At 63.0% G+C, this 25,538-nt stretch overlaps 1 protein-coding gene across 3 annotated transcripts; it reads left to right on the plus strand.

The window, feature by feature from the left end:
* On the plus strand, nt 1-25,495 carry ITGB4 (integrin subunit beta 4; the record flags this gene model as incomplete). Of its 3 annotated transcripts, none has more annotated exons than XM_084236226.1 (39): nt 1-79; nt 819-901; nt 1,132-1,233; nt 1,368-1,572; nt 2,045-2,141; nt 4,539-4,710; nt 5,903-6,166; nt 6,482-6,571; nt 6,843-6,965; nt 7,357-7,521; nt 7,686-7,762; nt 8,202-8,404; nt 9,917-10,020; nt 10,127-10,225; nt 10,394-10,523; nt 11,052-11,174; nt 11,266-11,372; nt 12,130-12,163; nt 12,318-12,509; nt 12,722-12,825; nt 13,097-13,155; nt 13,340-13,363; nt 13,719-13,867; nt 13,941-14,120; nt 14,820-14,968; nt 17,269-17,473; nt 18,277-18,431; nt 18,731-18,911; nt 19,044-19,181; nt 20,596-20,778; nt 20,862-20,993; nt 21,881-22,096; nt 22,593-22,823; nt 23,491-23,634; nt 24,158-24,346; nt 24,431-24,586; nt 24,669-24,833; nt 24,919-25,029; nt 25,123-25,495. In XM_084236226.1, 39 exons carry the CDS (start codon nt 1-3, stop codon nt 25,260-25,262), a joined length of 5,460 nt encoding a protein of 1,819 aa, XP_084092352.1. In that variant the 3' UTR covers nt 25,263-25,495. The 3 variants fall into 3 exon arrangements, with proteins under 3 accessions (XP_084092352.1, XP_084092353.1, XP_084092354.1); XM_084236227.1 differs by lacking the exon at nt 21,881-22,096 and adding an exon at nt 22,949-23,107; XM_084236228.1 differs by lacking the exon at nt 21,881-22,096.
* Nucleotides 25,496-25,538: the final 43 nt, after the last annotated feature.

Consider the following 25,538-nt stretch of genomic DNA (forward strand, 5'->3'; position numbering starts at 1 on the left):
ATGGCGGGGCCGCGGGCCTGCCCGTGGACCAGGTTGCTGCTGGCCGCGCTGCTGAGCGCCAGCTTCCCGGGGGACGCCGGTGAGTCCAGCATGGCCCTCGCTGGGGCCTCACCCAGACGCTCTGGGGGTCCCCGGGCCTGAGCCGCGTGGCCCAAGGACCCCGAGGGGAGGGAGGCTCGGTCTCAAGGGGGATGGAAGAGGCTACTCAGAGACCGGGGCCCCGTTGGGTGCACTGAGGCCTCAGAGCTCTGGGGGAGCCCTGCGGGAGCTGGAGGGGGAGGGACGGCAGGACGACTTGTCACCCGCTCTGGGAGGCCCGCGCGTGGCCGGAGCCGTCTCTGACCATGGGCACATGGCCACGTGGCAGCTTGTAACTGGCCATGGCGGGGGACCACCCCTGGGTGCGCATCGTGGGTCCTGACCCTGATTCCAACTGTGCAAAACCAAAGGGACTCCCAGTAACCTCTGAAGAATCTCTGAAGTTTTGCCTCATTCACTGACCTACTACGTGCTGGGCTGGGGCCAGGCACTGCGGCCAGAGCCGCCCACGAGACACACCCGTGGTCCCTTTTGCCCCCGGGCAGTGAATGAGAGAGAAGGCCAGGGTGTCCCAGGCAGCAGCGGGGCCAGGCCCCACCCCCCCTCCCGCCTTGAATGGACAGCTCCAGGCGTGAGACCTGGCCCTGCTGGTTTCTCACGGCGCTACCTGGGGCCCACCATGTTCTCTCGGCCTCCATTTCCCCTCCGAAACTCGGGGGAGGGCCCCCCTCTCTCCGGTGAGGAAGGTCTAGCCAGCGCCGCCCGTCTCTGCCCTCCAGCGAACCGCTGCAAGAAGGCCCAGGTCAGGACCTGCACCGAGTGCATCCGCGTGGACAAGGACTGCGCCTACTGCACGGACGAGGTGATGCTGCCGCCCGGCCTGCCGTGCTGAGCTGGGGCCAGCTGGGGCCACCTCCCAACCTGGGCCCCTCCCCGCCGGGCACCCCCAGCTCAGGCCAAGTCCACGTTCCCATACCCTCGGCCCAGCGCCTGGCCAGGCGGGAGCAGGAGCACGGGCTGGGGTCAGGGGGAATAGTCCAGGGAAAGCCAAGGGGGCGGCACTGTCCCCTGACCCCATCTCCTTCTGCTCAGATGTTCAGGGAACGGCGCTGCAACACCCAGGCTGAGCTGCTGGCCGCGGGCTGCCGGCTGGAAAGCGTGGTGGTCATGGAGAGCAGCTTCGAGATCACAGAGGTGCCGGAGTGGAATCGGGGGGAGCGGGGCTCTTCTTGCTCAAGGCCCGCGGTTGATGGGGGCTTGCTCTGTCCATCGACGGGGCTGAGACTCTGGAGTGACCCCCAGCTAGCTGACCCCTCCTCTGGACACAGGATACCCAGATAGACACCACCCTGCGACGCAGCCAGATGTCCCCCCAGGGGCTGCGGGTCCGGCTGCGGCCTGGCGAGGAGCGGCACTTTGAGCTGGAAGTGTTCGAGCCCCAGGAGAGCCCTGTGGATCTGTACATCCTCATGGACTTCTCCAACTCCATGTCCGATGATCTGGACAACCTCAAGCAGATGGGACAGGATCTGGGTACCGCGGGGCTGGTGTGGAGGATGGGACAGGGGCTCACCCAGCTGGCCAACACCGGCTAGGGTAGGCAGGGCTCAGGGAGCTGCACCCACCGCACAGGAGAGACACCTGAGTCTCCCCAGGAGAGACTCCCCCATTCCCCGCTCCTTTCCTTGCAGGGACAAGCTCCTAGTCAGACCCAAATAATCTCTGGGGACTCGTCCTGGCCCTGCCAAGGGAGGCGCCTGCTGTGACAGCCACTCTGGTTTCTCAGTGTCTCCCCTCCAGCTCGCTCCCTGCGTCCCTCTGGGACCCCCAAGTCTCATTCTCCTCTATAAGAGGGACAAGGACTCTTGCGAGCAGGAACTGGTGTCTCCTGTGCAGCGTGGTGACCCTCGGATGCTAGTTTCCCTCTTTCCCTGTCCGAGCCAGCCAGGGCCCCTGTGCAGGATCAGGGGTGCTGGACTCAGGGGCCTCTCTCTTGTCCTGTTAGCCCAGGTCCTGAGCAAGCTCACCAGAGACTACACCATTGGATTCGGCAAGTTTGTGGACAAGGTCAGCGTCCCTCAGACGGACATGAGGCCTGAGAAGTGAGTGGCTGAGTGGGCAGGACTTCAGTCAGGCGGCCCCCAGGCCCTTGACCTCTCGTTGAAGTGGGTTCTAGAAGACTGACCATAAATTCTTTGCCACAAATAATTTTGCCACGCAACTCACTGGCCATGGGTAATTTTTTTGTTAAAAAGGCACAATTACAGGGCCTCCCCGGTGGCGCAGCGGTTGAGCGCTGGGTTGCGAAGCTGCCCGCGGCCTCTGCAGCGCCGGTTCAATCCCCGGCTGCTCCCCGGCCACTGGAGGAGGGTCCCACATGGCGCGCAGACCTCTCCTGCCGCCCGCCGCTCCCCTCAGCAGTGTACTTCGGTCCTTCTGCCTGCTCTGCTCCCCGCTCTGGCTCTGGTGAATTCTCTCACCCTCCCGCGCTTCTGACTGTACCCAGTGCTTGTATAAACAAAAAAAGAAAGAAAGAAAGAAAGAAAGAAAGAAAGAAAGAAAGAAAGAAAGAAAGAAAGAAAGAAAGAAAGAAAGAAAGAAAGAAAGAAAGAAAGAAAGAAAGAAAGAAAGCATGCCTCTATAAAAAAATAAATAAATAAATAAATAAATAAAAAAGGCACAATTACAAAACTAGAAGAGGGACACTAGTCAAAAAGGACAGAATGAAACATGAACAATTAATACCAAAATTCAAAAGATATTTTTCAGTGAATTTTTTTCTTAATGAAAAGAGGCATGTTTCCAAATACCAGGCTGAATTTTTTTTAATATTTATTTTATTTATTTATGCATATGAGAGCTGGGGTGTAGGCCAGAGGCACAGGGGGTGAGAGGATTCATCAGAGACAGAGTGGGGAGCAGAACAGGCAGATTGGCTGAAAGGCCAATCTGCTGAGGGGAGCAGCGGGGAGACAGGAGGGGTCTGCTGTGCCATGTGGGCAGCTCCCTGGCCCGGGATCGAACTTGTGCTGCAGTGGCTGCAGATAGCTTCATACTGCTGCGACTCACCTTGCGCCACCAGGGAGGCCGCCCGATAGTCCATTCTGTGGGAGAAAGTAAAACAATCAAATCTGAAGTAATAAATCACAAAATCCTGTGGGAAATGTGAATTCGCTCTGTGCCTCCCAGGCCCTTGGCCTCTTTCTCCTCCAGTAGTGTATGTTTCAAATAAGAAACCAACTCCTAGGGGCCTCCCTGGTGGCACAAGGGGTTAAGCACAGCACTTCGAAGCAATCTGCAGCCACTACAGCATGAGTTCGATCCCTGGCCAGGGAGCTACCCACATGGCGCAGCAGACCTCTCCTCGCTCCCCGCTGCTCCCCTCAGCAGTGTATTTCCATCCTTCTGCCTGTTCTGTTCCCCACTCTGTCTCTGGTGAATTCTCTGACCCCCTGCACCTCTGGCCTGTACCCCAGTTCTTGTGTGCATAAGTAAATAAATCTTTAAAAAAAAAAATAGGGCCTCCCCGGTGGCGCAGAGGTTGAGCACTGGGTTGCGAAGCTGCCCGCAGCCTCTGCTAGGCCAGTTCGATCCCCGGCTGCTCCCCGGCCACCGGAGGAGGGTCCCACATGGCGCGCAGACCTCTCCTGCCGCCCGCTGCTCCCCTCAGCAGTGTGCTTCAGTCCTTCTGCCTGCTCTGTTCCCCGCTCTGTTTCTGGTGAATTCTCTCACCCTCCTGCGCTTCTGACTGTACCCAGTGCTTGTATGTATGTATGTATAAATCAATCAATCAATAAATAAATCTTTAAAAAAAATAAATAAAAAATAAAAGGAAAAGAAACCAACTCTTGGACAAATCACTGTGACCTCAGCTCTGTCACCGGCAGCATCTCCAACCCGACGAGCCACTCCCATGGCCGGGCATCGCATGCTTGTGGTCACCGGCGTCTGTGTGCTAAATTGGGCATAGATGGTGTTCGAGAACAAGTCTCAGTTGAATTCGCCGGAGAAGTGATGTTCTCCGCGACGGCTGGGAATTGTAGCCGCCTCTTATATCCTCTGCCACTTGGTAAACTTGGCTTGGGCGGCGGGAGGGCGGGTGGCAAGGGTTTGCAAACTGGCATGTGGCCCTGTGCCAGGGGAGCGGCCGTCTGGCTCTTCCGCTTCTGTTTCATGCTTCCAGCAGGTTTTATCACAGTGTTTGCTATCAAGTCGCCAGTTGTCATCACCCACTATTTTAAGGCCACCCCATCTGCTCCTCACGATGCAGATCAAAGGATCCAACCAAACTGTCAACCAGCTAGTTTATCTTTTTTTTTTTAATGGCAGAATTGCCCCACGTGGTGAAAATGTTTGTGGCAAAGAATTGACTGTGAATCAACTAGACACGGTTGCAAGGAGCCGGGGTTTCTCTGGGGAGGGTGGCGCTGCCCGCACACCCTCGGGGGGTTTGCGCCGTCTTCTCCCCCTGACTCTCTCTCCCCGCCCTCTCTGTCCAGGCTGAAGGAGCCCTGGCCTAACAGCGACGCTCCCTTCTCCTTCAAGAACGTCATCAGCCTGACGCAGGACGTGACTGAGTTCCGGAGTAAGCTGCAGGGAGAGAGGATCTCGGGCAACCTGGACGCCCCCGAAGGCGGGTTCGACGCCATCTTGCAGACGGCCGTGTGCACGGTGAGTGCGGGGTTGGGGGGTCCTCCAGGACTGGTGCCTCTCTGCAAGGGCACGAGCTGCCCCTGGTCTGCTCTGGTACCAGGCTCAGCGGAGCGCAGACCCTCCCGACGGCGCTCAGGCTTAAGTGTGCGGGGAGCAGAGGGCGCCTGGCCTGAGCCGCTGCTTTTGCTTTGGCCGGTGAGGCAGACCTGAGTCGTGTGGCTCTGGAATCTTCAGCACCTCCATCCGGTCTGCCGGGACCCACAAGGTGCCCGTGCCCACCTGGGCAGGGCAGCTAAGAGGGCATGTCTTTCTATGTGCATGACCGTTTTCCTTCATTCTGAAGACAGTACCCCCATCTACAATTTGGAACATGAAAAGCAGAAAGTGCCACATTTCATCAACAGCAGCTGCCAGACGCTCACAGCCCACGAGCAAGCCTTGTTCCCTTTCCCGTATCGTCGAGCTGGAATTAGTGGCTTGTACCTCTGAAACCTGCTCTTTTTTTTGTTGAACCCCCTATAAGCTTTTTTGGTTGTAACATGTTGTCAAAGTCACCCCATATTTTCTTTTTTTAAGACTTATTTATTTATGCATACAAGAGCTGGGGTACAGGCCAGAGGTGCGGGGGGTGAGAGGATTCACCAGAGACAGAGTGGGGAGCAGAACAGGCAGACAGACTGAAACATACCGCTGAGGGGAGCAGCAGGCAAGACAGGAGAGGTCTGCTGCGCCCTGTGGGTATCTCCCTGGCCAGCCAGGGATCCGGGATCGAACTCATTCTGCAGAGGCTGCGGATAGCTTCATAGTGTTGCGACTCAACCCCTTGTGCCACCAGGGAGGCCCCACCCCATATTTTCTCTAACAAATGTTCATGCACCGCCACAGCTCATCCAGCCCATCTTTTTCTTTAACCTGCAGCAGAATGTTAAAGTTTTCTCGCAGTGCAGTAAAGAGCCTGGAGGGATGATCCAAGAAAGAGGAGCCTGGTTCCATCTTGCGTGGCCCAGGGGCCCGCACCACCCCCACATCACTGCCGCCCCCATCTCTGGTCTCTGAGAGTTGCTGTCACCAATGTTTGTGATGGCGGCATCGGCTCCCGGCCACATGGGAAGCCCTTGAGTCGCAGGGATGCACGTCCCCATGGGACACGACACGGGAGTGCCCGTCCCAGCAGAAGCCCAGCTTCACGGGCACCCCCTTGCATCCCCAGAGGGACATCGGCTGGCGCCCCGACAGCACCCACCTGCTGGTGTTCTCCACCGAGTCGGCCTTCCACTACGAGGCGGACGGGGCCAACGTGCTGGCCGGCATCATGCCCCGCAACGACGAGGAATGCCACCTGGACGCCAGGGGCACCTACACCCAGTACCGGGCTCAGGACTACCCGTCCGTGCCCACCCTGGTGCGCCTGCTCGCCAAACACAACATCATCCCCATCTTCGCCGTCACCAACTACTCCTACAGCTACTACGAGGTGAGGGGCCAGCCTGGCTGGGCAAGAGGGGGCTCAACTGGGGTGCAGATGCCCCCTTCCCCTTTCCCCTTCCCTCCGGCCTTCTCTTCCTGCTTTCCCTCCCCACTAACCCCCTTCTCTTCAGCCAAGGGTGGCGGGTAGGAAAGGTCACATACCCACCCCCCAGCCCAGCTCCCAAGCAGGAGGGGTGGAACGCACCAGCAGGCTCCCGGCCTCCGTCCCCATCTGCGCGTGGAGCCGACCCCACAGCTCTTGTCTGGATGCAGTGACCTGCTGCCCTCCCAGGACTCACCCAGCGTGTCTTCTCTCCTGCAGAAGCTGCACACGTACTTCCCTGTCTCCTGGGTGGGGCTGCTGCAGGAGGACTCGTCCAACATCGTGGATCTGCTGGAGGAGGCCTTTAAAGTGAGAGGGGCTCGGGCCTGGAGGGGAGGCAGAGTGGGCAAAGGCTGGAGGGGAGGCAGAGTGGGCAAAGGATATCTCCAGTCAGGGCTGAGAAGTGGGACAGGGCAGAGAGGACGATGTCCCAGAGCACTGGTGTCCCTGGGCGCCCACACCGCCCGCCTTGACCTGGCCCCCAGCTCCTGTGGGCTCCACCGCTGTGACCTCCACCAGCCCCAGCCCTCCAGGCCAGGCTGGCATGGGTGAGCCCAGCTGGCTCTCTGTCCTCCTACAGGCCATTCGCTCCAACCTGGGCATCTGGGCCTTGGAAAGCCCCCGAGGCCTGCGGACAGAGGTCAACTCCAAGATGTTCCAGAAGACAAAGACTGGGTCCTTTCACATCCGTCGGGGGGAAGTGGTATGCCTCTTGGGGGCCCTGGGGCAGCGAGACGGGCCCTGTGCCCTGCGGGGTGTGAGGGGGGCATCTACCTGAGTAGAGGTCGAGCATGTGGCCTCTGAAGGCAGCCGGGCCTGGGTTGGAAGCCCCTGAGTCAGCCACTTGCACACACCTGGCGCCTACCTTTGCTTGTCTGTCACCTCCTCTGTGTGGCGGGGTTAGACAGCAGGGGGAGTTCAGGGCCTGCCGCAGGAGCGGGCCACGGGGGCGCCCACCCGGTGTTCCATGCGGCAGCTGGAAGAGCAAGCTGTCAGCCCGAGGGGGTGGGCAGGGAGCAGCGTCAGGACCCTGAGGCTCAGCCACCAGGGCACACTGGCCTCGGTGGGGCTGACAGCAGAGCCCCTGCCTGCAGGGCACATACCAGGTGCAGCTACGGGCCGTGCAGGACGTGGACGGGACGCACATATGCCAGCTGCCGGAGGAGGACCAGAAGGGCGTCGTCCACCTGAAGCCGTCCTTCTCCGACGGCCTCAAGATGGACGTGGGCATCATCTGTGATGTCTGCACCTGTGAGCTGGTACGGCCCTGCCTTCCCGGGCCCGGGAGGGGGCTTGGGACCCCGGGTGAGGAAGCAGCCTGAGGCCACATGTCCCCGTGGGGTCCCCCGAGGGACAGAGGTGGCGGAGGGTTTGGTGGCCCTGGCTCCCTTCTCCCCACACACCCTCCACGATCTCTTTCCAGCAAAAAGAGGTGCGGTCTGCTCAGTGCAACTTCAACGGGGACTTCATGTGCGGACACTGTGTGTGCAATGAGGGCTGGTGAGTGTGGGGGCGAAGGCGGCTCCAGAGAGGGGCCCGGCCCCGGCAAGGTCCGCAGGCACGGCTGAGGGGGGCAGGAGATCACAGAAAGGGCTGGGGCGTCCAGTCAAAGCACTTTGAGACAGATAAGAGGGCCCCGGGACGGGGGGACGGGTGTCAGGCCAGAGAGACGAGCTCCTCTCCTTGGTGTTCTCAGCCCAGTGCGCGTGTCACCTCCATGAGCCCAGGAACCGGGGGCCGCGGGAGTCTTTAAAGCCTCAGCACACTAAGTCTGCCGGCGCGCGCGGGAGGGCCCCAGGGGCATCCTGGAGTCCGAGGTTTGGGGCTGGGCTCGGCCCCCGCTGTCTGGTCACTTGGGCCTCAGCTTTCCCATCTGTAAAATGGGTCAGGAAGGCCGAGCCTTCCTCGCAGTGGTGAGCAAGCGACTGGCCCCCCTCAGGAGTGGCAAGACCTGCAACTGCTCCACGGGCTCCCTGAGCGACCTGAAGCCCTGCCTGCGGGAGAACGAGGTGGAGGCGTGCTCGGGGCGCGGCGAGTGCCAGTGCGGCCGCTGCGTGTGCTATGGCGAGGGCCGCTACGAGGGCGACTTCTGCGAGCACGACAACTTCCAGTGCCCCCGCGCCTCTGGGTTCCTCTGCAACGGTGAGCTCACCGGAGGGCGGCAGGGAGCCAGGGCCCCACAGGTGCAGTGCCTCTGCACCCCCAAATCCAGCCCCAGCCAGCATGACATTCGCCTTGAGCCCCTGCGTCCTCCAGCCTGTGCCACCTCCCCACCCCCACACTCCCATTCACCCAGCTCCAGCCTCACGATTGGGGTACGGAGCAGGGCCTCTCCTCTCTCAGAAGAGGCCACGTTTCTAGCAGGCAGGGCCTAACCGTGTGTCCAAGGGCGAGGGTCACAGAGTCCGCACCAGGAGCGCGTGGAAGGGCCTGGTGGCTGCGAGGAGAGATGGGCGACAACCCACTCATCGCTGCTTATGCAGCCCAGCTCCGCACGGCCACAGGGTTCAGGCCCCGCTTTTCTCGGCTTTCCCTCCGTCCTTGCTTCTGTGCGCCTCTCCCTCCCTCTGCGTGCACACCAGGCCAGCATTTGCAGAGAAGTGAAGGGAGCCCCCTGGAAAGCAGGGCCTGGGCGCGCACAGGGACACAGAGTGGGGGAGTGTTGCCGGCAAGGAGGCAGGATCAGCGTGCGAGGGGTTTGGGTTCCAGTCCAGGGCAGGGCCAGTTCTAGTCTAATCCAAACTTTTTTTTTTTTAAAGATTTATTTATTTATTTTATACAAGAACCAGGGTACAGGCCAGATGCACGGGAGGATGAGAGGATTCACCAGAGACAGAGAGGGAACAGAACAGGCAGACTGATGAAATACACTGCTGAGGGGAGTAGCGGGCGCGACAGGAGAGGTCTGCCGCACCATGTGGGAATCTCCCTGGCCGGCCGGGATCGAACCGGTGCTGCAGAGGCTGCGGACAGCTTCACAGCGCTGCGCTCAACCGCCTGCGCCACCAGGGGAGGCCCTAATCCAAACATGTTTAAGGGGCCAGAACATGATTATTTTTAGCTTTGTGTATGGCCTCAGTCATGACTAAGTCTGCCCCTGTGCAGAAGGCAGCTGCAGAGACCATGTAACACAGTCACACGGTTCCAAAATAACTTACACAAACTGGCGGAGACCCGGATTTGGCCTGCAGGCCACAGTTAATAAACCTTTATTCTAGTCTAAGGGTGCTGGACTTTGTCCTTTGGACGAAAGGGAGTCATTGGAGGTTTTGATTTCATTTTCTACCTGTTTGTTCACCTTGTATCCAGCACCTTGCCAGGCTCACTTACGAAAGCTGAAAATTCATCTCTAGATTCTTCTTGGCGTCTGGTGACATGTTCTGACACTTGCAAATAGTGACAGTTTTATTTCTTTCTTTTGATTAGTTAAATGTTTTATTTCTTTTTCTTACCTCATTGCATTGGACAGAACTCACTAGAGGTTCTTAAACAGGGGGATCACATGGCTGGTCTGTGTTGGGGGAAGGTGGGATGGAGGGAGGAGGTCCAAGGAGGTGAGGAGGAGATGGCCGTGCCTCTGGGCTCAGCTCCCGGAGGCTCTCCCCGAGGTGGGCAGCCTGGAGGGCCCATGCCAATGTGACTCCCTCTCTGCAGACCGGGGACGCTGCTCCATGGGCCGGTGTGATTGTGAACCTGGCTGGACAGGCCTGAGCTGTGACTGTCCTCTCAGCAATGCCACCTGCATCGACAGCAGTGGGGTAGGCCTGAGGCCAGCAGTGTGGGGCCCAGAGGGGGTCATGGAGAGAGGACTGGGAAGCAGCGAGGATGGGGGTGCAGCTTGGCTCACGGGCTCTCTCGCCTCAGGGCATCTGTAACGGGCGTGGTCACTGCGAATGTGGCCGCTGCCACTGCAACCAGCAGTCCATCTACACGGACACCATCTGCGAGATCAACTACTCAGCGGTGAGACCCGGATCACAGGGTGTGGACATGGGGCTCTAGGTGCAAGGTGGGGAGATGGATGGATGGGGGGCTCCACCCAGGGCCATGGAAGCTGGCCAAGGTTTCGAGGCTGGAGTTGCAGGCTTGGGGCAGCCCACTCAGCACAGTGCCCTCTTGCCTCTCCCCCAGATCCGCCTGGGCCTCTGCGAGGACCTGCGCTCTTGCGTGCAGTGCCAGGCCTGGGGCACTGGGGAGAAAAAGGGGCGCAAGTGCGAGGAGTGCAGCTTCAAGGTCAAGATGGTGGACCAGCTTAAGAAAGGTATGGGGGCAGGGGCAGGATGGGGTGCTGGGGCAGGGATGGCCACTCATCTGGGCGGGAGGCTCATTAGCTAAGTGGCGGTCATACCATCCAGACAGGGGTTCCAGGCCTGAGAGCAGTCGCAGAACCCAGACGGACAGGGTAGGGGCACAGCTGAGCAGCGACCAAAGGGGCTGGGGAGGAGGCAGTGGCCTCGGCAGGGGGAGAGGCTGGGCAGGGGTAGGAACACCATGGGGGTGCAGAGCCTCCTCTCCTCCAGGTCAGAGACATTTTCTAGAAGCTTCCAACCTGGGTGATGCCCAGGATGGGAAAGAAGGGGGCCCAGATTTGCATTTTTGAAAGCTCCTGGGCAGAACAGCCCCCCACTCACCCTTCCCTGCAGTTTGCCAGGAACGTGCCTTCTTCCCCAGAGATGTGCCTCCTGGCCCGGGGTGGGTGGGCAATATGGACCCCAGAGTAGAGCACCCCACCAGGCCATGGGGTGCTGTGGGGGGAGTGGGGTGCCCTGCTGACTGACTGTGGGTGCAGCGGAGGAGGTGGTGGAGTATTGCTCCTTCCGGGACGAGGATGACGACTGCACCTACAGCTACACGGTGGAGGGTGACGGCACCCCCGGGCCCAACAGCACCGTCCTGGTGCACAAGAGCAAGGGTGAGCTGGGGGCCAGCAGGGCTGGGCAGGCCTATCCCACCGGCCAGGAGGGGCAAGGGCCTCCCTCCTCCGCTCCCTCCTTCCTCCCCAGACTGCCCTCCCGGCTCCTTCTGGTGGCTCATCCCTCTCATCATCTTCCTCCTGCTGCTCCTGGCGCTGCTCCTGCTGCTCTGCTGGAAGTTCTGTGCATGCTGCAAGGTGAGGGCCCAGGGGTGCTGCCAAGGCCCCCACCTCGCTGGAGACCCCCACCAGGGTTCCCAGCACCCCTAGAGCCCCCGCCAGGGTCCCCGCCCCCACCAGGGCTGCAGGTGCCAGGTAAATCCAGCTCTAGTGTCCTACCCGCCCCAGCCCCTCGACCTCTCAGTGGCCGATCCTGAGAACCCCTGTCCTGGGCCAGCCACCTGCGGAGGCCGCGGCGCCATCGGGGAAGGAAGGGCCCTGCCTGCCAGGAGCTGACAGTCTCCTGGGAGAGAAGAGACAAGAGACAGGAGTGCATGGGGGTTGCAGGGACGGGGGCTGGGGTGCTCCGTAGTGACCCCAGTGTTGCGGGGTATTTGTGTGCGCTGGAGAGGAAACAAGTTCCGTGAGCAAATCCATTTGAGAAGCAGGTTTCTCCTGTGCAGGACTTCTCAGAGCCCTTGGCCTGGCAGTTTGCACAGGGAACCTCTAATTGGGCCCAGGGATGAATTCGGCGAGTCCTAGACAGAGGCGATCCCAAGACCTTTGCGGGCAGTGGCAGGACCAGGGTCTCTTGGCACACACTTTGGGAACCCACCACACTGCCACCCTCGGTGCCCACACCTAGATTGCTGCCCCTGTCTGGCTCTCGCTGCCTCTGGGGAAAGCACAGGTGCCCTCCGGGCCACACGCGGGGGTGGGGCGGGCTGGAGCAGCTCACCTGGCTCCCAGCCTGGGGCAACTGTCCAAGCCTCCTCCCCACCCGCTTGCCTCCTAGACCTGCCTGGCCTGTCTCCCCTGCTGCAACCAAGGTAGGTGGCGGCTGGCGTGGGCAGGGCGGGGTTCTGCTGCCCTTTCCTCCGGCCGGCGCGGAGGGAAGCGGAGGCCGAACGTGCTTCGGGGTCCACCTGCAGAGGTGTGGCTGGGGGGCTGGGGGGACCCCAAGCTGAGGCCCCTGCCCCGCAGGCCACATGGTGGGCTTCAAGGAAGACCACTACATGCTGCGGGAGAGCCTGATGGCCTCGGACCACCTGGACACGCCCATGCTGCGCAGCGGGAACCTCAAGGGGCGGGACACGGTGCGCTGGAAGATCACCAACAACGTGCAGCGGCCCGGCTTCGCCAGCCACGCCGCCAGCACCAACCCCTCGGAGCTGGGTGAGCGCAGGGCCGGGCCCTGGCGCTGCCCTGGGGGCCTCGCATGGCACAGCTGCCCCGGGCCTGGGGCCACAAGAAAGGGCTCAGGCTCGGGCTGGCCACCCCGCCCTTCCTGATGAGCTCACGGCCCACGGCCCCTGAGGGGCTCCCCGAGGGGGCTTCTGTGGTGCCGCTGGGCAGAGGGCTGAGGCGCCCCACCCCTACCTCCGCAGTGCCCTACGGGCTGTCCCTGCGCCTCGCCCGCCTCTGCACGGAGAGCCTGCTGAAGCCCGACACGCGGGAGTGTGACCAGCTGCGCCGGGAGGTGGAGGAGAACGTAAGGGCCGCGGGCGCCATCTCTGGGCCCGGGTGGGAGCAGGAGGGTGGGAGCACGACGGGAAAGCCGCCGGGAGCTGTTGTCTCCAGACAGGGAAGAGGGGCGTCCTTGGGCACGTGCCCGGCCGGGGGTTGTCCGGGGTCGTCCCCTGCGGACGCTTCCAGAAGGGGGTGAGGTGATGGGCGTGCCCACCTGAGCGGCCCCTGGGCCTGGACGGCCTGGGCAGAGCTCGCCCTGCGCCCCAGCCTCACGGCCCTCCCTTGCCCGGCAGCTGAACGAGGTGTACAGACAGATCCCAGGCGCACACAAGCTGCAGCAGACCAAGTTCCGGTGGGTGCTGGGCCTGGGTGGGTGCGGGGCAGCCTGGCTGTGCAGCCCGTGCCAGCGCCGAGCCTGCTGCAGGGTCCCTGGGGTTGGGACGGGCGGCCGCTAGCCGGCTCCGGTGCATCTGCCGGGGCAGCTTGTCCCTCCAGCCCAGGGACCTTTGTCTCACGCTCCCCTCTGTCCCCCACAGGCAACAGCCCAACGCTGGGAAGAAGTGAGTTGAAGACACGGGGTGCAGGTGCCCCGGGCCCCAACTTCCCCCCTGCCGGACTCCATCCCAGCACACTGCCCCCCTGCAGCCTGCTGCCCCCTGCAGCCTGCTGCCCCCTGCTCCCTCCCCCCATTTCGCAGATGAGGACAGTGAGGGCCCCGGAGGTGCAGTGCTGGGCGGAGGCTGGTGCTGGGGGCTGAGGCTTGGGCAGGTGGAGGGGCCAGTGCGCGTCCCCCCGGGACTATGGAGTCCTGAATTTCCTGCGCTTGTTCCCTGATGGGGTGAGGACAGGCAGGAGGGACAGGCGGGACGGGACCAGCTCCTGGCCGGCCTGACGCCTCCCGCCTGCCCCCCCCAGGCAGGACCACACCATCGTGGACACGGTGCTGACGGCGCCGCGCTCGGCCAAGCAGTCCCTGCTGAAGCTGACGGAGAAGCACGTGGAGCAGAGGTCCTTCCACGAGCTCAAGGTGGCCCCCGGCTACTACACCCTCACCGCGGACCAGGGTAGGCGGCCGCCCCCACCCCACGCGCCCCGTCCGGCCCGGCGCCCCCTGGCCTGACCGCGCCCCGCCCCCAGAGGCCCGAGGCATGGTGGAGTTCCAGGAGGGCGTGGAGCTGGTGGACGTGCGGGTGCCCCTGTTCATCCGCCCCGAGGACGACGACGAGAAGCAGCTGCTGGTGGAGGCCATCGACGTGCCGGTGGGCACGGCCACCCTCGGGCGCCGCCTGGTCAACATCACCATCATCAAGGAGCAAGGTTGGCTGGCGGGGGGAGGGGGGGGTCGGGTCCCTTCTGTTCCTCCTGAGACCCGAGTAGTGGGGGGCCTGGCCTGCCCGCCTCAGCATGTCCCCTGCCCTCTGTGCCCCTTGGTCTCTCCCTCCATACAGTGGGTGTGAGGCCCCTGGAGCGGGGTGAGCACCCCTGAGTCACCTCTCAGGGTAGGAGTGGTTGCTTCCGGGTCCCCTGGAGCTCACCCCCTCCTTCCCCTGGTTCTTCTCTCCCCCGTGGCCTCTGAACTCCGGGGACTGACCGGGCCAGGTCACCAGACAGGGTTGCTAGAGCAAAGGTGGCAGGGTCTGGCTTCTTGGCCTCTGCATCCACAGGGCCTGTTCTGGGCCCCGGCCCCACCTCCCCCTGTCCCAGGGCCGCCCGCCCTTGTCCTGCTCCCCACCCTCACCCCTGCCCACAGTCTCGGGGGCTCGTCTCTGGTCCTGGCTCTTCCTGGCCTCCTTTCTCTGCCCTGACCCTTCCAGGATGTGTACTGGACACTGATCCAGCTCCTCCACATTTTTTTCTGGAACAATTTCCACCCCCTTCCTCTGATCTCCCCCCAGCCCCGAGAGTGGTGGGCTGAGGGGTGACCAGCAGACTGTGGGGGTGAGAGGGAGGGTGGCGGGAAGTGGCAGCGGCAAAGGGCCGAGGCCAGGCCCTGACCAGCACCCGGGCTCCTTGCAGCCAGCGGGATCGTGTCCTTCGAGCAGCCCGAGTACATGGTGAGCAGAGGGGAGCAGGCGGCCCGCATCCCCGTCACCCGGCACATCCTGGACAACGGCAAGTCCCAGGTCTCCTACCGCACGCAGGACAACACGGCGCAGGCCCGACGGGTAAGGGGCTCTGCTGCGGGGGGAGGGCTCACCCCGGGGCCCGGAGCGAGCAGCTGGCCAAACCCCTGGCTGCTGCTGGTGCCCGGCTGGCCTCCCCCACACATGTTCAGCTGCTCCTGTCAGCCTGGAGCAGGGGCGTCCCGCTCCCCCCAAGAGCCAGCGACACCTGGGAGAGACAGGACATGTTGCAGGGACATGTCCTGACCATTAATGTCCTCGTTCCACCATCCTTGGGGCCACCAGAGTAGCTAGCCCCCTACAGAGAGAGGGACCCATCAGCTCAGGTTGGGGGGCTTTGGCCACACTCCCCAAGGGCCTGCCTGGGTCAGCTCCACTCAGCCACCATGTACACACGTGCCCCCACCCCCTTCGCCCCTGGCCCGGTCAGGAGCAGCCGGGTCTTGGCGGCAGACGTGCAGTTTGGCTTACAGGTGAGTTTGTTGTCCGACTTCACTACCAACTTTTAAAAACGGCAACTATCCATATCAAAAATTCTCCCCAAAAGTAACCAAGTCTAGTGTCCCTGCGCCATCAGGCCCATCAGGCAGACGCAGAGGCTGCCTCGGCCCACCCCGCCCTACCCTTCCCTACTTCTCTTTACTGGAAGGAACAGTCCCCTTCCTGCTCCAGGGCCTCCCACCGGAATTCCAAGGAGTCAGTATGTCCAGAGATTGCATGGAATGTGCGTATCATACGAGAGAGTCTGGCCGTCGGGTTATGCTTTCATAAAGGGACTTTGGCTCTACATAATTTTCAGAGACGATTTTATCATTTCCCAACTTTTCATTTTGGAAAATGCCAAGCCTACAGAAAAACAGGAGAATGATTACTAGTCTTTGCATGGATTCTCCACTGTTAGTACTTGCTTTCTCTCTTTCCGTATAGATCTAGGTCTTTCCATGCAGATCTAGGTGGATAGGCATGTAGCTGTGTACACAGACATACAGCTAGGTCTCCAGATCTCTTGGCTGTTTTTCATTTTTTTTTAAATTTTTAAAGTTTTTTCATTTTTATTTTCTTCAGACACATCTCTTGCTAGAGAAAGGGAGAATTGTGCTTAGGTTTTGTTTTTTTTGTTTGTTTGTTTGTTTTTTAAGATTTATTAAAATCTTACGAGAACTGGGGTGCAGGCCAGAAGTGCAGGGGGTGGGAGGATTCACCAGAGACAGAGTGGGAAACAGAACAGGCAGATTGACTAATACACTGCTGAGGGTTGCAGCGGGCAAGCCAGGAGAGGCCTGCTGTGCCATGTGAGTCAGCTCCCTGGCCGGAGATCGAGCTCATGCTGCAGTGGCTGCAGATAGCTTATAAGTTGCAACTTAACCCCTTGTGCCACCAGGGAGGCCCCTGTGCTTAGTTTTGGTTGCTGAAATAACTCCTCAAAGCTGTAGACACGTAGCCCCAACACACTTCTGCAGCACCTGCTGAGAACAGGTCACAGCATTGTCCAGCCCGGTGGACCACACCCAATCTTTGGTCCATGCTCAGATTTCCCCCGGCTTTCCCTCGTCTAGTAACCAGTCAAGGATCTGGCTTTGCATTTTGCGGTCCTGTGTCTTTATTCTCCTTTAATATAGAACAACCCCCAAGCTTTGTCTTTGGTCACTCTGACAGCTTTGAGGCGTGCCCAGGTCGGGTGTGCCCAGGTCAGATGCGCCCAGGTCAGTAGCAGAGGAGTCTGCTTTCACCCTTGAGCTTGCCCGAGGGGGCGTGCATGGAACTGAAATGGTGGCTTGAAGCGCCACCTAGTGGCCATGCGTGAGAGGCTGCTCCCCGGCCGCTGATGACCCCAACCCCGCTGGGGTGTACAAAGGCCACACAGGTACACACTCACCCTGGGTTGCTCAGGATACTCTGGGCATTGGAAGAAGAGAGCCAGAGCTGATGGGAGTGCCCCACCTTGGAGGCAGGGCCTGGAGGGATGCCAGACTTAAGTGTCATGAAAACCCAGCTCCCCCAGGCTGGGTCTTCACCTGCATGGGGCCCTCCCGCTCAAATCCCAGTGCCAGCCCCAGACCCGTGTGACCTTGGCGTGTCTCTTCACCTCTGTGTGCCTCATCTGTAAAACGAGGACAATAGCGCTGCCTCTTACCCGCTAGCCCTGCTGTGAGGGGTAAACGAGCTAGTGTGTGATTGTGAGGAGCTCTGTGCTTGGCACCCAGGGGCGCTGTATAAGTGCAATCTGTTGACGCGTGGGCCGGCCTGTGCAGGATGGTCCCTGCAGCATGTGTGAGGTGGGGACCAAGCATGTGGCCATGACCTCTCCGGCTTGTCTGACCCTGACACTGCCCCCCCCCTAGGACTATGTGCCCGTGGAGGGTGACCTGGTGTTCCAACCTGGTGAGACCTGGAAGGAGCTGCAGGTGAAGCTCCTGGAAAAGCAGGAGATGGACTCCCTCCTGCAGGGCCGCCAGACCCGCCGCTTCTATGTCCATCTCTTCAACCCCAAGTTTGGGGCCCGCCTGGGTCAGCTCCACTCAGCCACCGTCATCATTGGGGACCGAGGTGGGCACAGCCTGGGGTCAGCTCAAGTGGGTGTGGAGGAAGGGCTTGGGGGGGGCTCTGAACGGAGGTTTCCAGCCTCAGCAAGTGCAAATGCAGAACGCCCAGGTCACCTGAACTTCAGAGAAACAGCAGACACGCTCGTAGTGTGAGTCTATCCCAGGCAATGTTGGGATATACTGACCTTAAAAAGCATGTGTTGTTTGAGATTCTGGTTTAACTAAGTGTCCTACATTTCATCTGGCAACTCTGCTCCCTGCCCGAGAGGCTGGGGTCATGCTGTGGCAGCCGGTGGCGCTGGGAATCCCACCCAAGTTAGGTCTTCACGCTTTGACCTAGTTTTTACTAATCCGCAGGCCTCCCTGGAAGCGGGGACACAGTCAGCTCTGTGCTGTCAGTCCTCACCCCCAGTGTGGCGGCCTCTAGCCCATGGTTTGCTGGGAAGGTGGGAGAGGAGAGGATTCTCGGTGTGGGGGTGACAGTGGGGTGTGTGGAGGAGAAGGAGCAAATGTTCTCATATGGAACATTCCCTTGACTGACAATGGAGACAGTGGGGCTGACAAATGCCATCCTCGTTCCTCCAGAGACACCCCTGGGCGCTCCACCACACTTGGCAGGATGCCCTCTGAGGCACCAGTGGGGCACCAGCCCCCTGTGGTGGGCAGGAGCTCTTCCTTGAGAACTGTGGGGAAAGAGCCTTGGGGGTTTAACTGGGTCTGTGGAGCCCCGAGGTGGTGAGAGTGGGTTCCTGCCTCCCTCAAAGAGGGGGTGTCTGAGCTGGCTGCCCTCTGACTTGACCACTACAGATGAACTTGATGAGATTATGAATCAGACACTGTTATCATCCGCACCCCCCCACGGTGAACTGGGCACCCCACAGAACCCCAATGCCAAGGCTGCTGGGTCCCGGAAGATCCACTTCAACTGGCTCCCCCCTCCTGGCAAGCCCAGAGGGTACAGGGTACGATGGGGCGTGGGGGAGGTGGATGGGGAGGTCGGCACCCCCTGGGGGGTGGGATGCTGCAGGCCAGAGGGTCCCTGAGGGAGGGGACAGGGGAAAATCCCGTCTGTGCCCAGGGAAAGGGGCAGTCCAGTTCCTGGCACATGCCTCCCCCGGACACCCGTGCTCTGCCCCAGCGCTGCTGCGTGAACCCGGCCACTCGGCCCCTCCTTGTCCCACCCGCACAAAGGGGGGCGGTGAGTGGAGGGACGAGCAGCACTGCCCCAGCCGAGCCCCACTGACCGTCCCCCCGGGAGCAGGTGAAGTACTGGATCCAGGGCGACTCTGAGTCCGAAGCCCACCTGCTGGACAGCAAGGTGCCCTCTGTGGAGCTCACCAACCTGTACCCGTACTGTGACTACGAGATGAAGGTGTGCGCCTACGGGGAGCAGGGCGAGGGCCCCTACAGCTCCCTGGTGTCCTGCCGCACCCACCAGGAAGGTGAGGCTCGCCGGATCCGTCCATCTGTCTGTCCCCCGGCTGCTCTGATGCCAGCATGCCTGGCCCTGCCCCCCTGCCTCCCAGAACCCAGCCGTCCCTCTGCCACTGACAGCTCTCTTCCCCCACCCCCAGTGCCCAGCGAGCCGGGGCGACTGGCCTTCAACGTGGTCTCCTCCACGGTGACCCAGCTGAGCTGGGCTGAGCCGGCCGAGACCAACGGCGAGATCACAGCCTATGAGGTCTGCTACGGCCTGGTCAACGAGGACAACCGTAAGGCCCTGGACCCTCCATCCCCCGGGGGGTGGGGGGGAGTCGGGTCGCCCCGGGGGCCCAGGCAGCACTAAGTTTGTGGTTGGGGCCGGGCGGACGCCTTCTGAAGCGAGGGTGAGCAGCTCACGGGATGGCGGGGCTGGGCCTAGACATGGGCAGTGCCCTGGCCCCACACCCTCACGGCTGCTTGGTCTGTCCTAGTAATGGGCAGTTCAGCGCCCCCATATGACCTGTGCACCCTAACGTGGGTCAGGCTCAGCACTCTAGGGGGCCCAGTGGGGCAGAGGGCAGCACAGAGTGCTGGGTACAGGCTCCTGGCAGACAAGCTCTGCCGCCTCGGGATGCACCGCCTCCTCAGCCTGTCTGGGCTCACGGCTGGTCAACCCACACGCCTCTGTCCTGGGGGGCCTCTGTCCTCAACCCCTGATGGTGTCAGCCTGTGGCCTGAGGTTGCTGAGACTCCCCAAAGGCCTGGAGTGTTCCGGGCAGCCCTCCTGGTCCCAGGATGTCTGCGTGGGTGCTCGGCCCCCCTCCCTTTTCCCCCTGGCCAACAGATGGGGGGGAGGCAACAAGCGCCACCTGGGCAGCTAGAGCCCTCCCACCCCACCCCAGGCAGGTGGCCTCCGCCCACGAAGCTTCTGGAGCACAAGCTTGACATCAAACTTCTCAGGTGTCATCTCCCAGAATCCCCTTTGGAAACTGGGGTATTTTCTGCCTCCATTCTGTTCCTTCTCTAGCTTCCCCAAAGTGTCCAAGTGGGGCCAGCCGGCTCCCCTCTTGTAGAGCCCTCACTCACTCGGACCGAGGGGTTGTCCTTTTTCCCAGGGCCGCCTGTGCACCCAGGCGTGGGCAGAGGACCTCGGCTCAGCCTCCCTCTCGCGTGCCCTGTCAGCCTTCTTCCCCTACGTGGCCCCCAAGGCACCCCACATCTCGGCTCCCACAAGCCCCAGCCCGTCCTGTAGAGCAGCCCCCTGGGCCCACTCCTCCCACCCTCGCCCAAGGGACCTGAGGGCCATGGCTGGCCCTGCGCCTCCTCCACAGAGCGTCTGGGGTTCGGCGCTGGGCCGGGAGCGTGCCCGCACCGCCGCAGTGGGAGGCCTCCCGCGGGGGCACCTGGGGCGTAGGACCCGTCGCCCATGGGCGGAGGTGACGGTGGCCAGTATAGTCTCCACTGGCCCTGCCACCAGCCAGAACCCCACGAACCCCTTGGAGAACCAGTGCCACCTCTCTAAGCCAGTCACCCCAATTCTAGGCTCGGCACATGCCGAGTTCACCAGCTCCTCGCTCCCTGCCTGTTCCCAAGCCCCGGGGGCTCAGTTCAGGGGTTGTTGGGGGAGGAGGGGTCCTGCCACCTCCCAGACGAGCTGGCACCAGGCTGGAGCCTGGGCGGCCCCGTGACGCGCTCCCCCGCCAGGCCCCATCGGGCCCATGAAGAAGGTGCTGGTGGACAGCCCCAAGAAGCGGACGCTGCTCATCGAGAACCTGCGCGAGTCCCAGCCGTACCGCTACACCGTGAAGGCCCGCAACGGGGCGGGCTGGGGGCCCGAGCGCGAGGCCATCATCAACCTGGCCACCCAGCCCAAGCGGCCCATGTCCAGTGAGTGGCGGGCGGGGAGGCGCCGGGGGGACCGGAGGCCAAGGCTGGGGCCCCGGCTCACCGCCCCCCGCCCCGCCCCGCAGTCCCCATCATCCCGGACATCCCCATCGTGGACGCGCAGGGCGGGGAGGACTACGACAGCTTCCTCATGTACAGCGACGACGTCCTGCGCTCCCCGACCGGCAGCCAGAGGCCCAGCGTCTCCGACGACACGGGTGAGCCACGGGGTCCACGAGAGGAATTTGGGGGCCTGGTCAGCGGGGGGACTTTCGCTGGTGTCCAGGGAGCAAAGGGGCCGGTGACCCCTGGGCAGGGAAGTCAAGGCTGAAGTTCCCTTCCCGGCACCAGAGAAGAGGCCGCGGAGCCCGCGGTGGGGCGAGAGACCGCCCCGCGCCGGGACAGGGGGACGGGCTCGCGGTCACGGGCGGCGCGCGCAGGCGGGCAGGTGTGCGCAGCCTCGGGCGCGGGGCCTTGGAAACGGCCTCGCGACTCAAGGGTCCCCCGGCCGTGCCAGGGAGTCAGGGCCGGGGCCAGGAGGAGGGGCAGGCCCAGGAGCCCCAGAACAGCCACTGGGCGGGGGTGACAGGCTGTCCCCTCCTTGGCTGCCTGCCCAGTGTGGCTCGGAGACCCCCGCTGGGACTGTCTTAGCTCTGGCCTCGCGTGGGCATTCCGAGGCACCCCTCACCCTGCGTCATTTCTGCTCTTTAAAATGAGGCGCCGGGAGCGGAGTGCCGGAGGGAACACGCGCCTGCCCGGAGGCTCAGGGGCCCCAACCCCGAGGGCTCGGGAGGGCCTGGGGCACAAGCAGTGGGAATGGAAGGGCCCGGCCCAGCGGCGGCTTGGGCTTCGGAACCTGCCCGAGCGAGTGGACAGCTGGGGAGACTCGCGGACGGGAAACTGAGGTTCAGTGCAGTCAAGTCAGGAGACCAGGGCTCCCCATCTCTGGGCTGGTCCCCCGCCCTTCCCCACGAGGGCGAGTCTTCGGCCGCCGGGCTCCCCGCGCCTGCAGCTCATCCCCGCCGACACCCCAACCTGGATCCCCTCCTCCGAGCCGCCGCCCGCGCCCCCGGCGGTGCCAACGCGGCCCTTCGTTGTTCCCAAGGCGGCGGCTGGACGTCGGAGCCCCGGCTGGGCGCGGAGCCTGACCAGCGGCGCGTCACGTGGCGGCTGCCCCCGGAGCTCATCCCGCGCCTGTCGGTCAGCAGCGGGCGCTCCTCCGACGCCGCCGCCGAGCCGTCCCGCGGCTCCCCGGACCTCGGTGCGGGGCCCGCGGGCTGGGATGGCAGCAGCTGCGGCGCAGCACCCGGGCCCCCCGGAGGTGACGGGTCCTGCCCCGAGCGCCCGGCCCCGCGCCCACCCAGCCTGAGCCCGCCGCCGCCCAGGGGGCCCCGCAGGCGCTTGGGCGCTCGGGCAAGCAAGCCTGGCCCCCCAGTTGCGATGCTTCTGGCCCAGCGCAGTTCTGGACGAGTTACGGCCGGGGAGGCAGGCCCTGGGACCAAGGAGATCCCTCAGAGGCCTCAGGGGACACGTGGGCATTGGGGGTGCCCCCAGGGCGGGGCTGGCTGCAGGGGCAGTGTGTCTCCATGGGGGGCCTGGGGTGCTCAGACCACGCATAGTGCTGTCCTGCCTGGAGGACATGGGCTGCACGAGCCGGCGAGGCCCCGTGGACTCCAGGGACGCTGGGCTTCTGGCCTTGATTGGCCCGGGGAGACCAGCTGTACCTAGCCGAGGTCCCACAGAGGATGGGTAACCCCGGGAGTTCCTGCCTCACGGGCTGCAGGCCTGCCCAGGCTGACCCTGCTGTCCTCCCCCAGAGCACCTGCTGAACGGGCGGCTGGACTTTGCCTACCCAGGCAGCGCCAACTCCCTGCAAAGGATGACCATAGCCAACGCTGCCTACGGCACCCACCTGAGCCCGCGCCTGCCGCACCGCATGCTGAGCACGTCCTCCACCCTCACCCGGGACTACAACTCCCTCACCCGCACGGAGTGCTCATCCACGCTGCCCCGGGACTGCGGCACCCTCGGCTCCCGCAGCCTGCACAGTGAGTGCCGCCCGCCCGCCCGCTCCTCGCTAACCTTCTCTTCCAGCTCCAGGATGCTCGCTGGTCCTCCCACCGCCATCCTCTGCGCACACCCTCCCCCTCACTGTCGTTTTGTCCCGCCCTAGGCCTCCCTCCCATCTGGGAAGACGGGAGGAGCAGGCTTCCGCTGTCCTGGGCCCTGGGGTCCCAGAGTCTGGCTCAGATGAAGGGGTTCCCCACTACCAGAGACTCACAAGACTCTATAATCCTGGCTGGGCGGCCAGCAGCGCCCTCTTGGGGCCCAGGTAGTATTAGGGTGGCCAGCCTGTCTCCACAGCTGTCCTGCTCCATCTGCCATCCATCCACACTGCCACCGCCGCTGCCCACGCCGCCCCCTTACGCTCCCTTCCATCCACATCCGCATCCGCATCCGCGCTGATGCCTGACGCAGCCTCTGCCCCTCCAGCAGTGGGGGCTGGGGCCGGGGCAGGAGGGGCCCGGCAGGTGGAGGGAGGCGGGCCGGGCACTGGCCAGCTCATGATGCTCGTGCTCACCCCCACTCGGAGGACGTACGGGAGGAGCTGGGCAGCCTGGAGAGGGCGTTTGCAGAGGGAGCTGCTCCCGGAGAGACTGGGCAGCCGGAGGTCCAGGGGCCCCAACCCCGGCTAACTGTGGCCTCTATCTCCAGGCTCGCGCTCGGCTGCAGGTGTCACACCCAGCCGCCTGGTGTTCTCAGCCCTGGGACCCACGTCTCTGAAAGTGAGCTGGCAGGAGCCGCAGTGTGACCGGGGGCTGCAGGGCTACAGCGTGGAATACCAGCTGCTGAATGGCGGTGAGGGGCGGCTGCGGCAGGCTGGGAGGAGGGGTCTCGCGGGGCCTACCCCACCGCCACCATGGACACCCGGGGCACCCGGCTCTGTCAGGAATCCACCCAGACCCCCTGAATGTGAATGCTCCCCACTGCTCTTCACTGCCCCCCTCTTCTGAGCGCTCATCCATCTCCCTGGGCCTCTCGAGCGATTCCCTCTGCTAGGCTTTGCCTAACAAGGCCTCTGCTGGCCTATGAGCTGCCTCTGTGGGAACTGGGACGTGGCACTTCTCTGGCACATACACGGCAGGGTCCCAGGACCTAGGTCCATGAGGACATAGAGGGGCTCCAGGATTGTGCATCTGCGTACAGTGCACAACCTGAACAGCCAACCATGCCCTACTAGGCTGATCCCACCTGTAGCCAAGCTGCAGCTACTCCTGGGTAGGGGATGACCAGGTCTGGGGGGAACCTTCGGGAAGGGGGCAGCATCAGGCCAGGGGGCGGAATAAAGCTGCTCCATGATCTGCCCCACCCCCCACCACAGGAGAGGTGTATCGACTGGACATCCCCAACCCCAGCCAGACCTCAGTGGTGGTGGAAGACCTTCTGCCCAACCACTCGTATGTGTTCCACGTGCGGGCGCAGAGCCAGGACGGCTGGGGCCCGGAGCGTGAGGGCGTCATCACCATCGAGTCGCAGGTGCACCCGCAGAGCCCACTCTGCCCCCTGCCCGGTGAGTTGCGCCACCCCCCGAGAGGGGCTGCCTGCATCGTGCCCACCCCCACCCCCACTGACACTCTTCCCCGGCTGCACCCAGGCTCCGCCTTCACCCTGAGCACCCCCAGTGCCCCGGGCCCACTGGTGTTCACCGCCCTGAGCCCAGACTCGCTGCAGATCAGCTGGGAGCGGCCGCGCAGGCCCGATGGGGACATCCTCGGCTACCTGGTGACCTGCGAGCGGGCCCAAGGAGCAGGTACTGGCCACCCCAGGGTCAGGGGAGCCCAGGGGAGGGTGGCGAGGGAGCCACAGAGGCTAAGGGCTTCTTCCCTGCCCAGAGCCAGCCACCACGTTCATGGTGGAGGGCGACAGCCCCGAGAGCCGCCTGACAGTGCCAGGCCTCCAGGAGAACGTGCCCTACAAGTTCAAGGTGCAGGCCAAGACCACCAACGGCTATGGGCCGGAGCGTGAGGGCATCATCACCATCGAGTCCCAGGACGGAGGTAGGAAGCCTCACCCTCTTCTCCCCGGCCCTCTGGCCACGCCCTCGGTGGCCCCCCTCCTGACTGGCCCATCTGGCCATCCCAGGCCACTTCCCACAGCTGGGCAGCCACTGCGGGCTCTTCCAGTACTCACTGCCCGGCGAGTACAGCAGCGTCACCACCACCCACACCAGCACCACCGAGCCCTTCCTCCTGGGTGAGTCGCCCGGTGGGGCTCCTGGCTCTCCTCGGGGGCGCAGAGGACTAACAGGGACCCAAGCAGCATCCTCCGATGTCTCTTCCCTGGCAGATGGGCTGACCCGGGGTTCCCAGCGCCTGGAAGCGGGGGGTTCCCTCACCCGGCATGTGACCCAGGAGTTTGTGAGCCGGACGCTGACCACCAGTGGCACCCTCAGCACCCAGATGGACCAACAGTTCTTCCAGACCTGAGCCCCTTCCCCCACCCTATGGTGCCCTGGAATCCGAGCCCCACTCGCCTCCCCTCCCTGGCGCTGCTTCAGCCTCTCCATTCTCGGACCCCGGGTGCCCCAGCCCAGGGCGGGCCGATCCCAGGGCCGGTGCCTCTGACCACAGCAGGTCCCGGAAGGCCCTTCTGGCTGCCCCCCAGCCCCACCCCAGCCCAGAGCCCATCGGTAACCAAAGAGCTGGGACCAGCATGGCTAAGACCCAACTTTGTTCTGCACTTAATAAAAGATTTTGCTACCG

This window comes from Talpa europaea, assembly GCF_964194135.1.
Source record: "Talpa europaea genome assembly, chromosome: 7".
NCBI classification, from domain to species: Eukaryota; Metazoa; Chordata; class Mammalia; order Eulipotyphla; family Talpidae; genus Talpa; species Talpa europaea.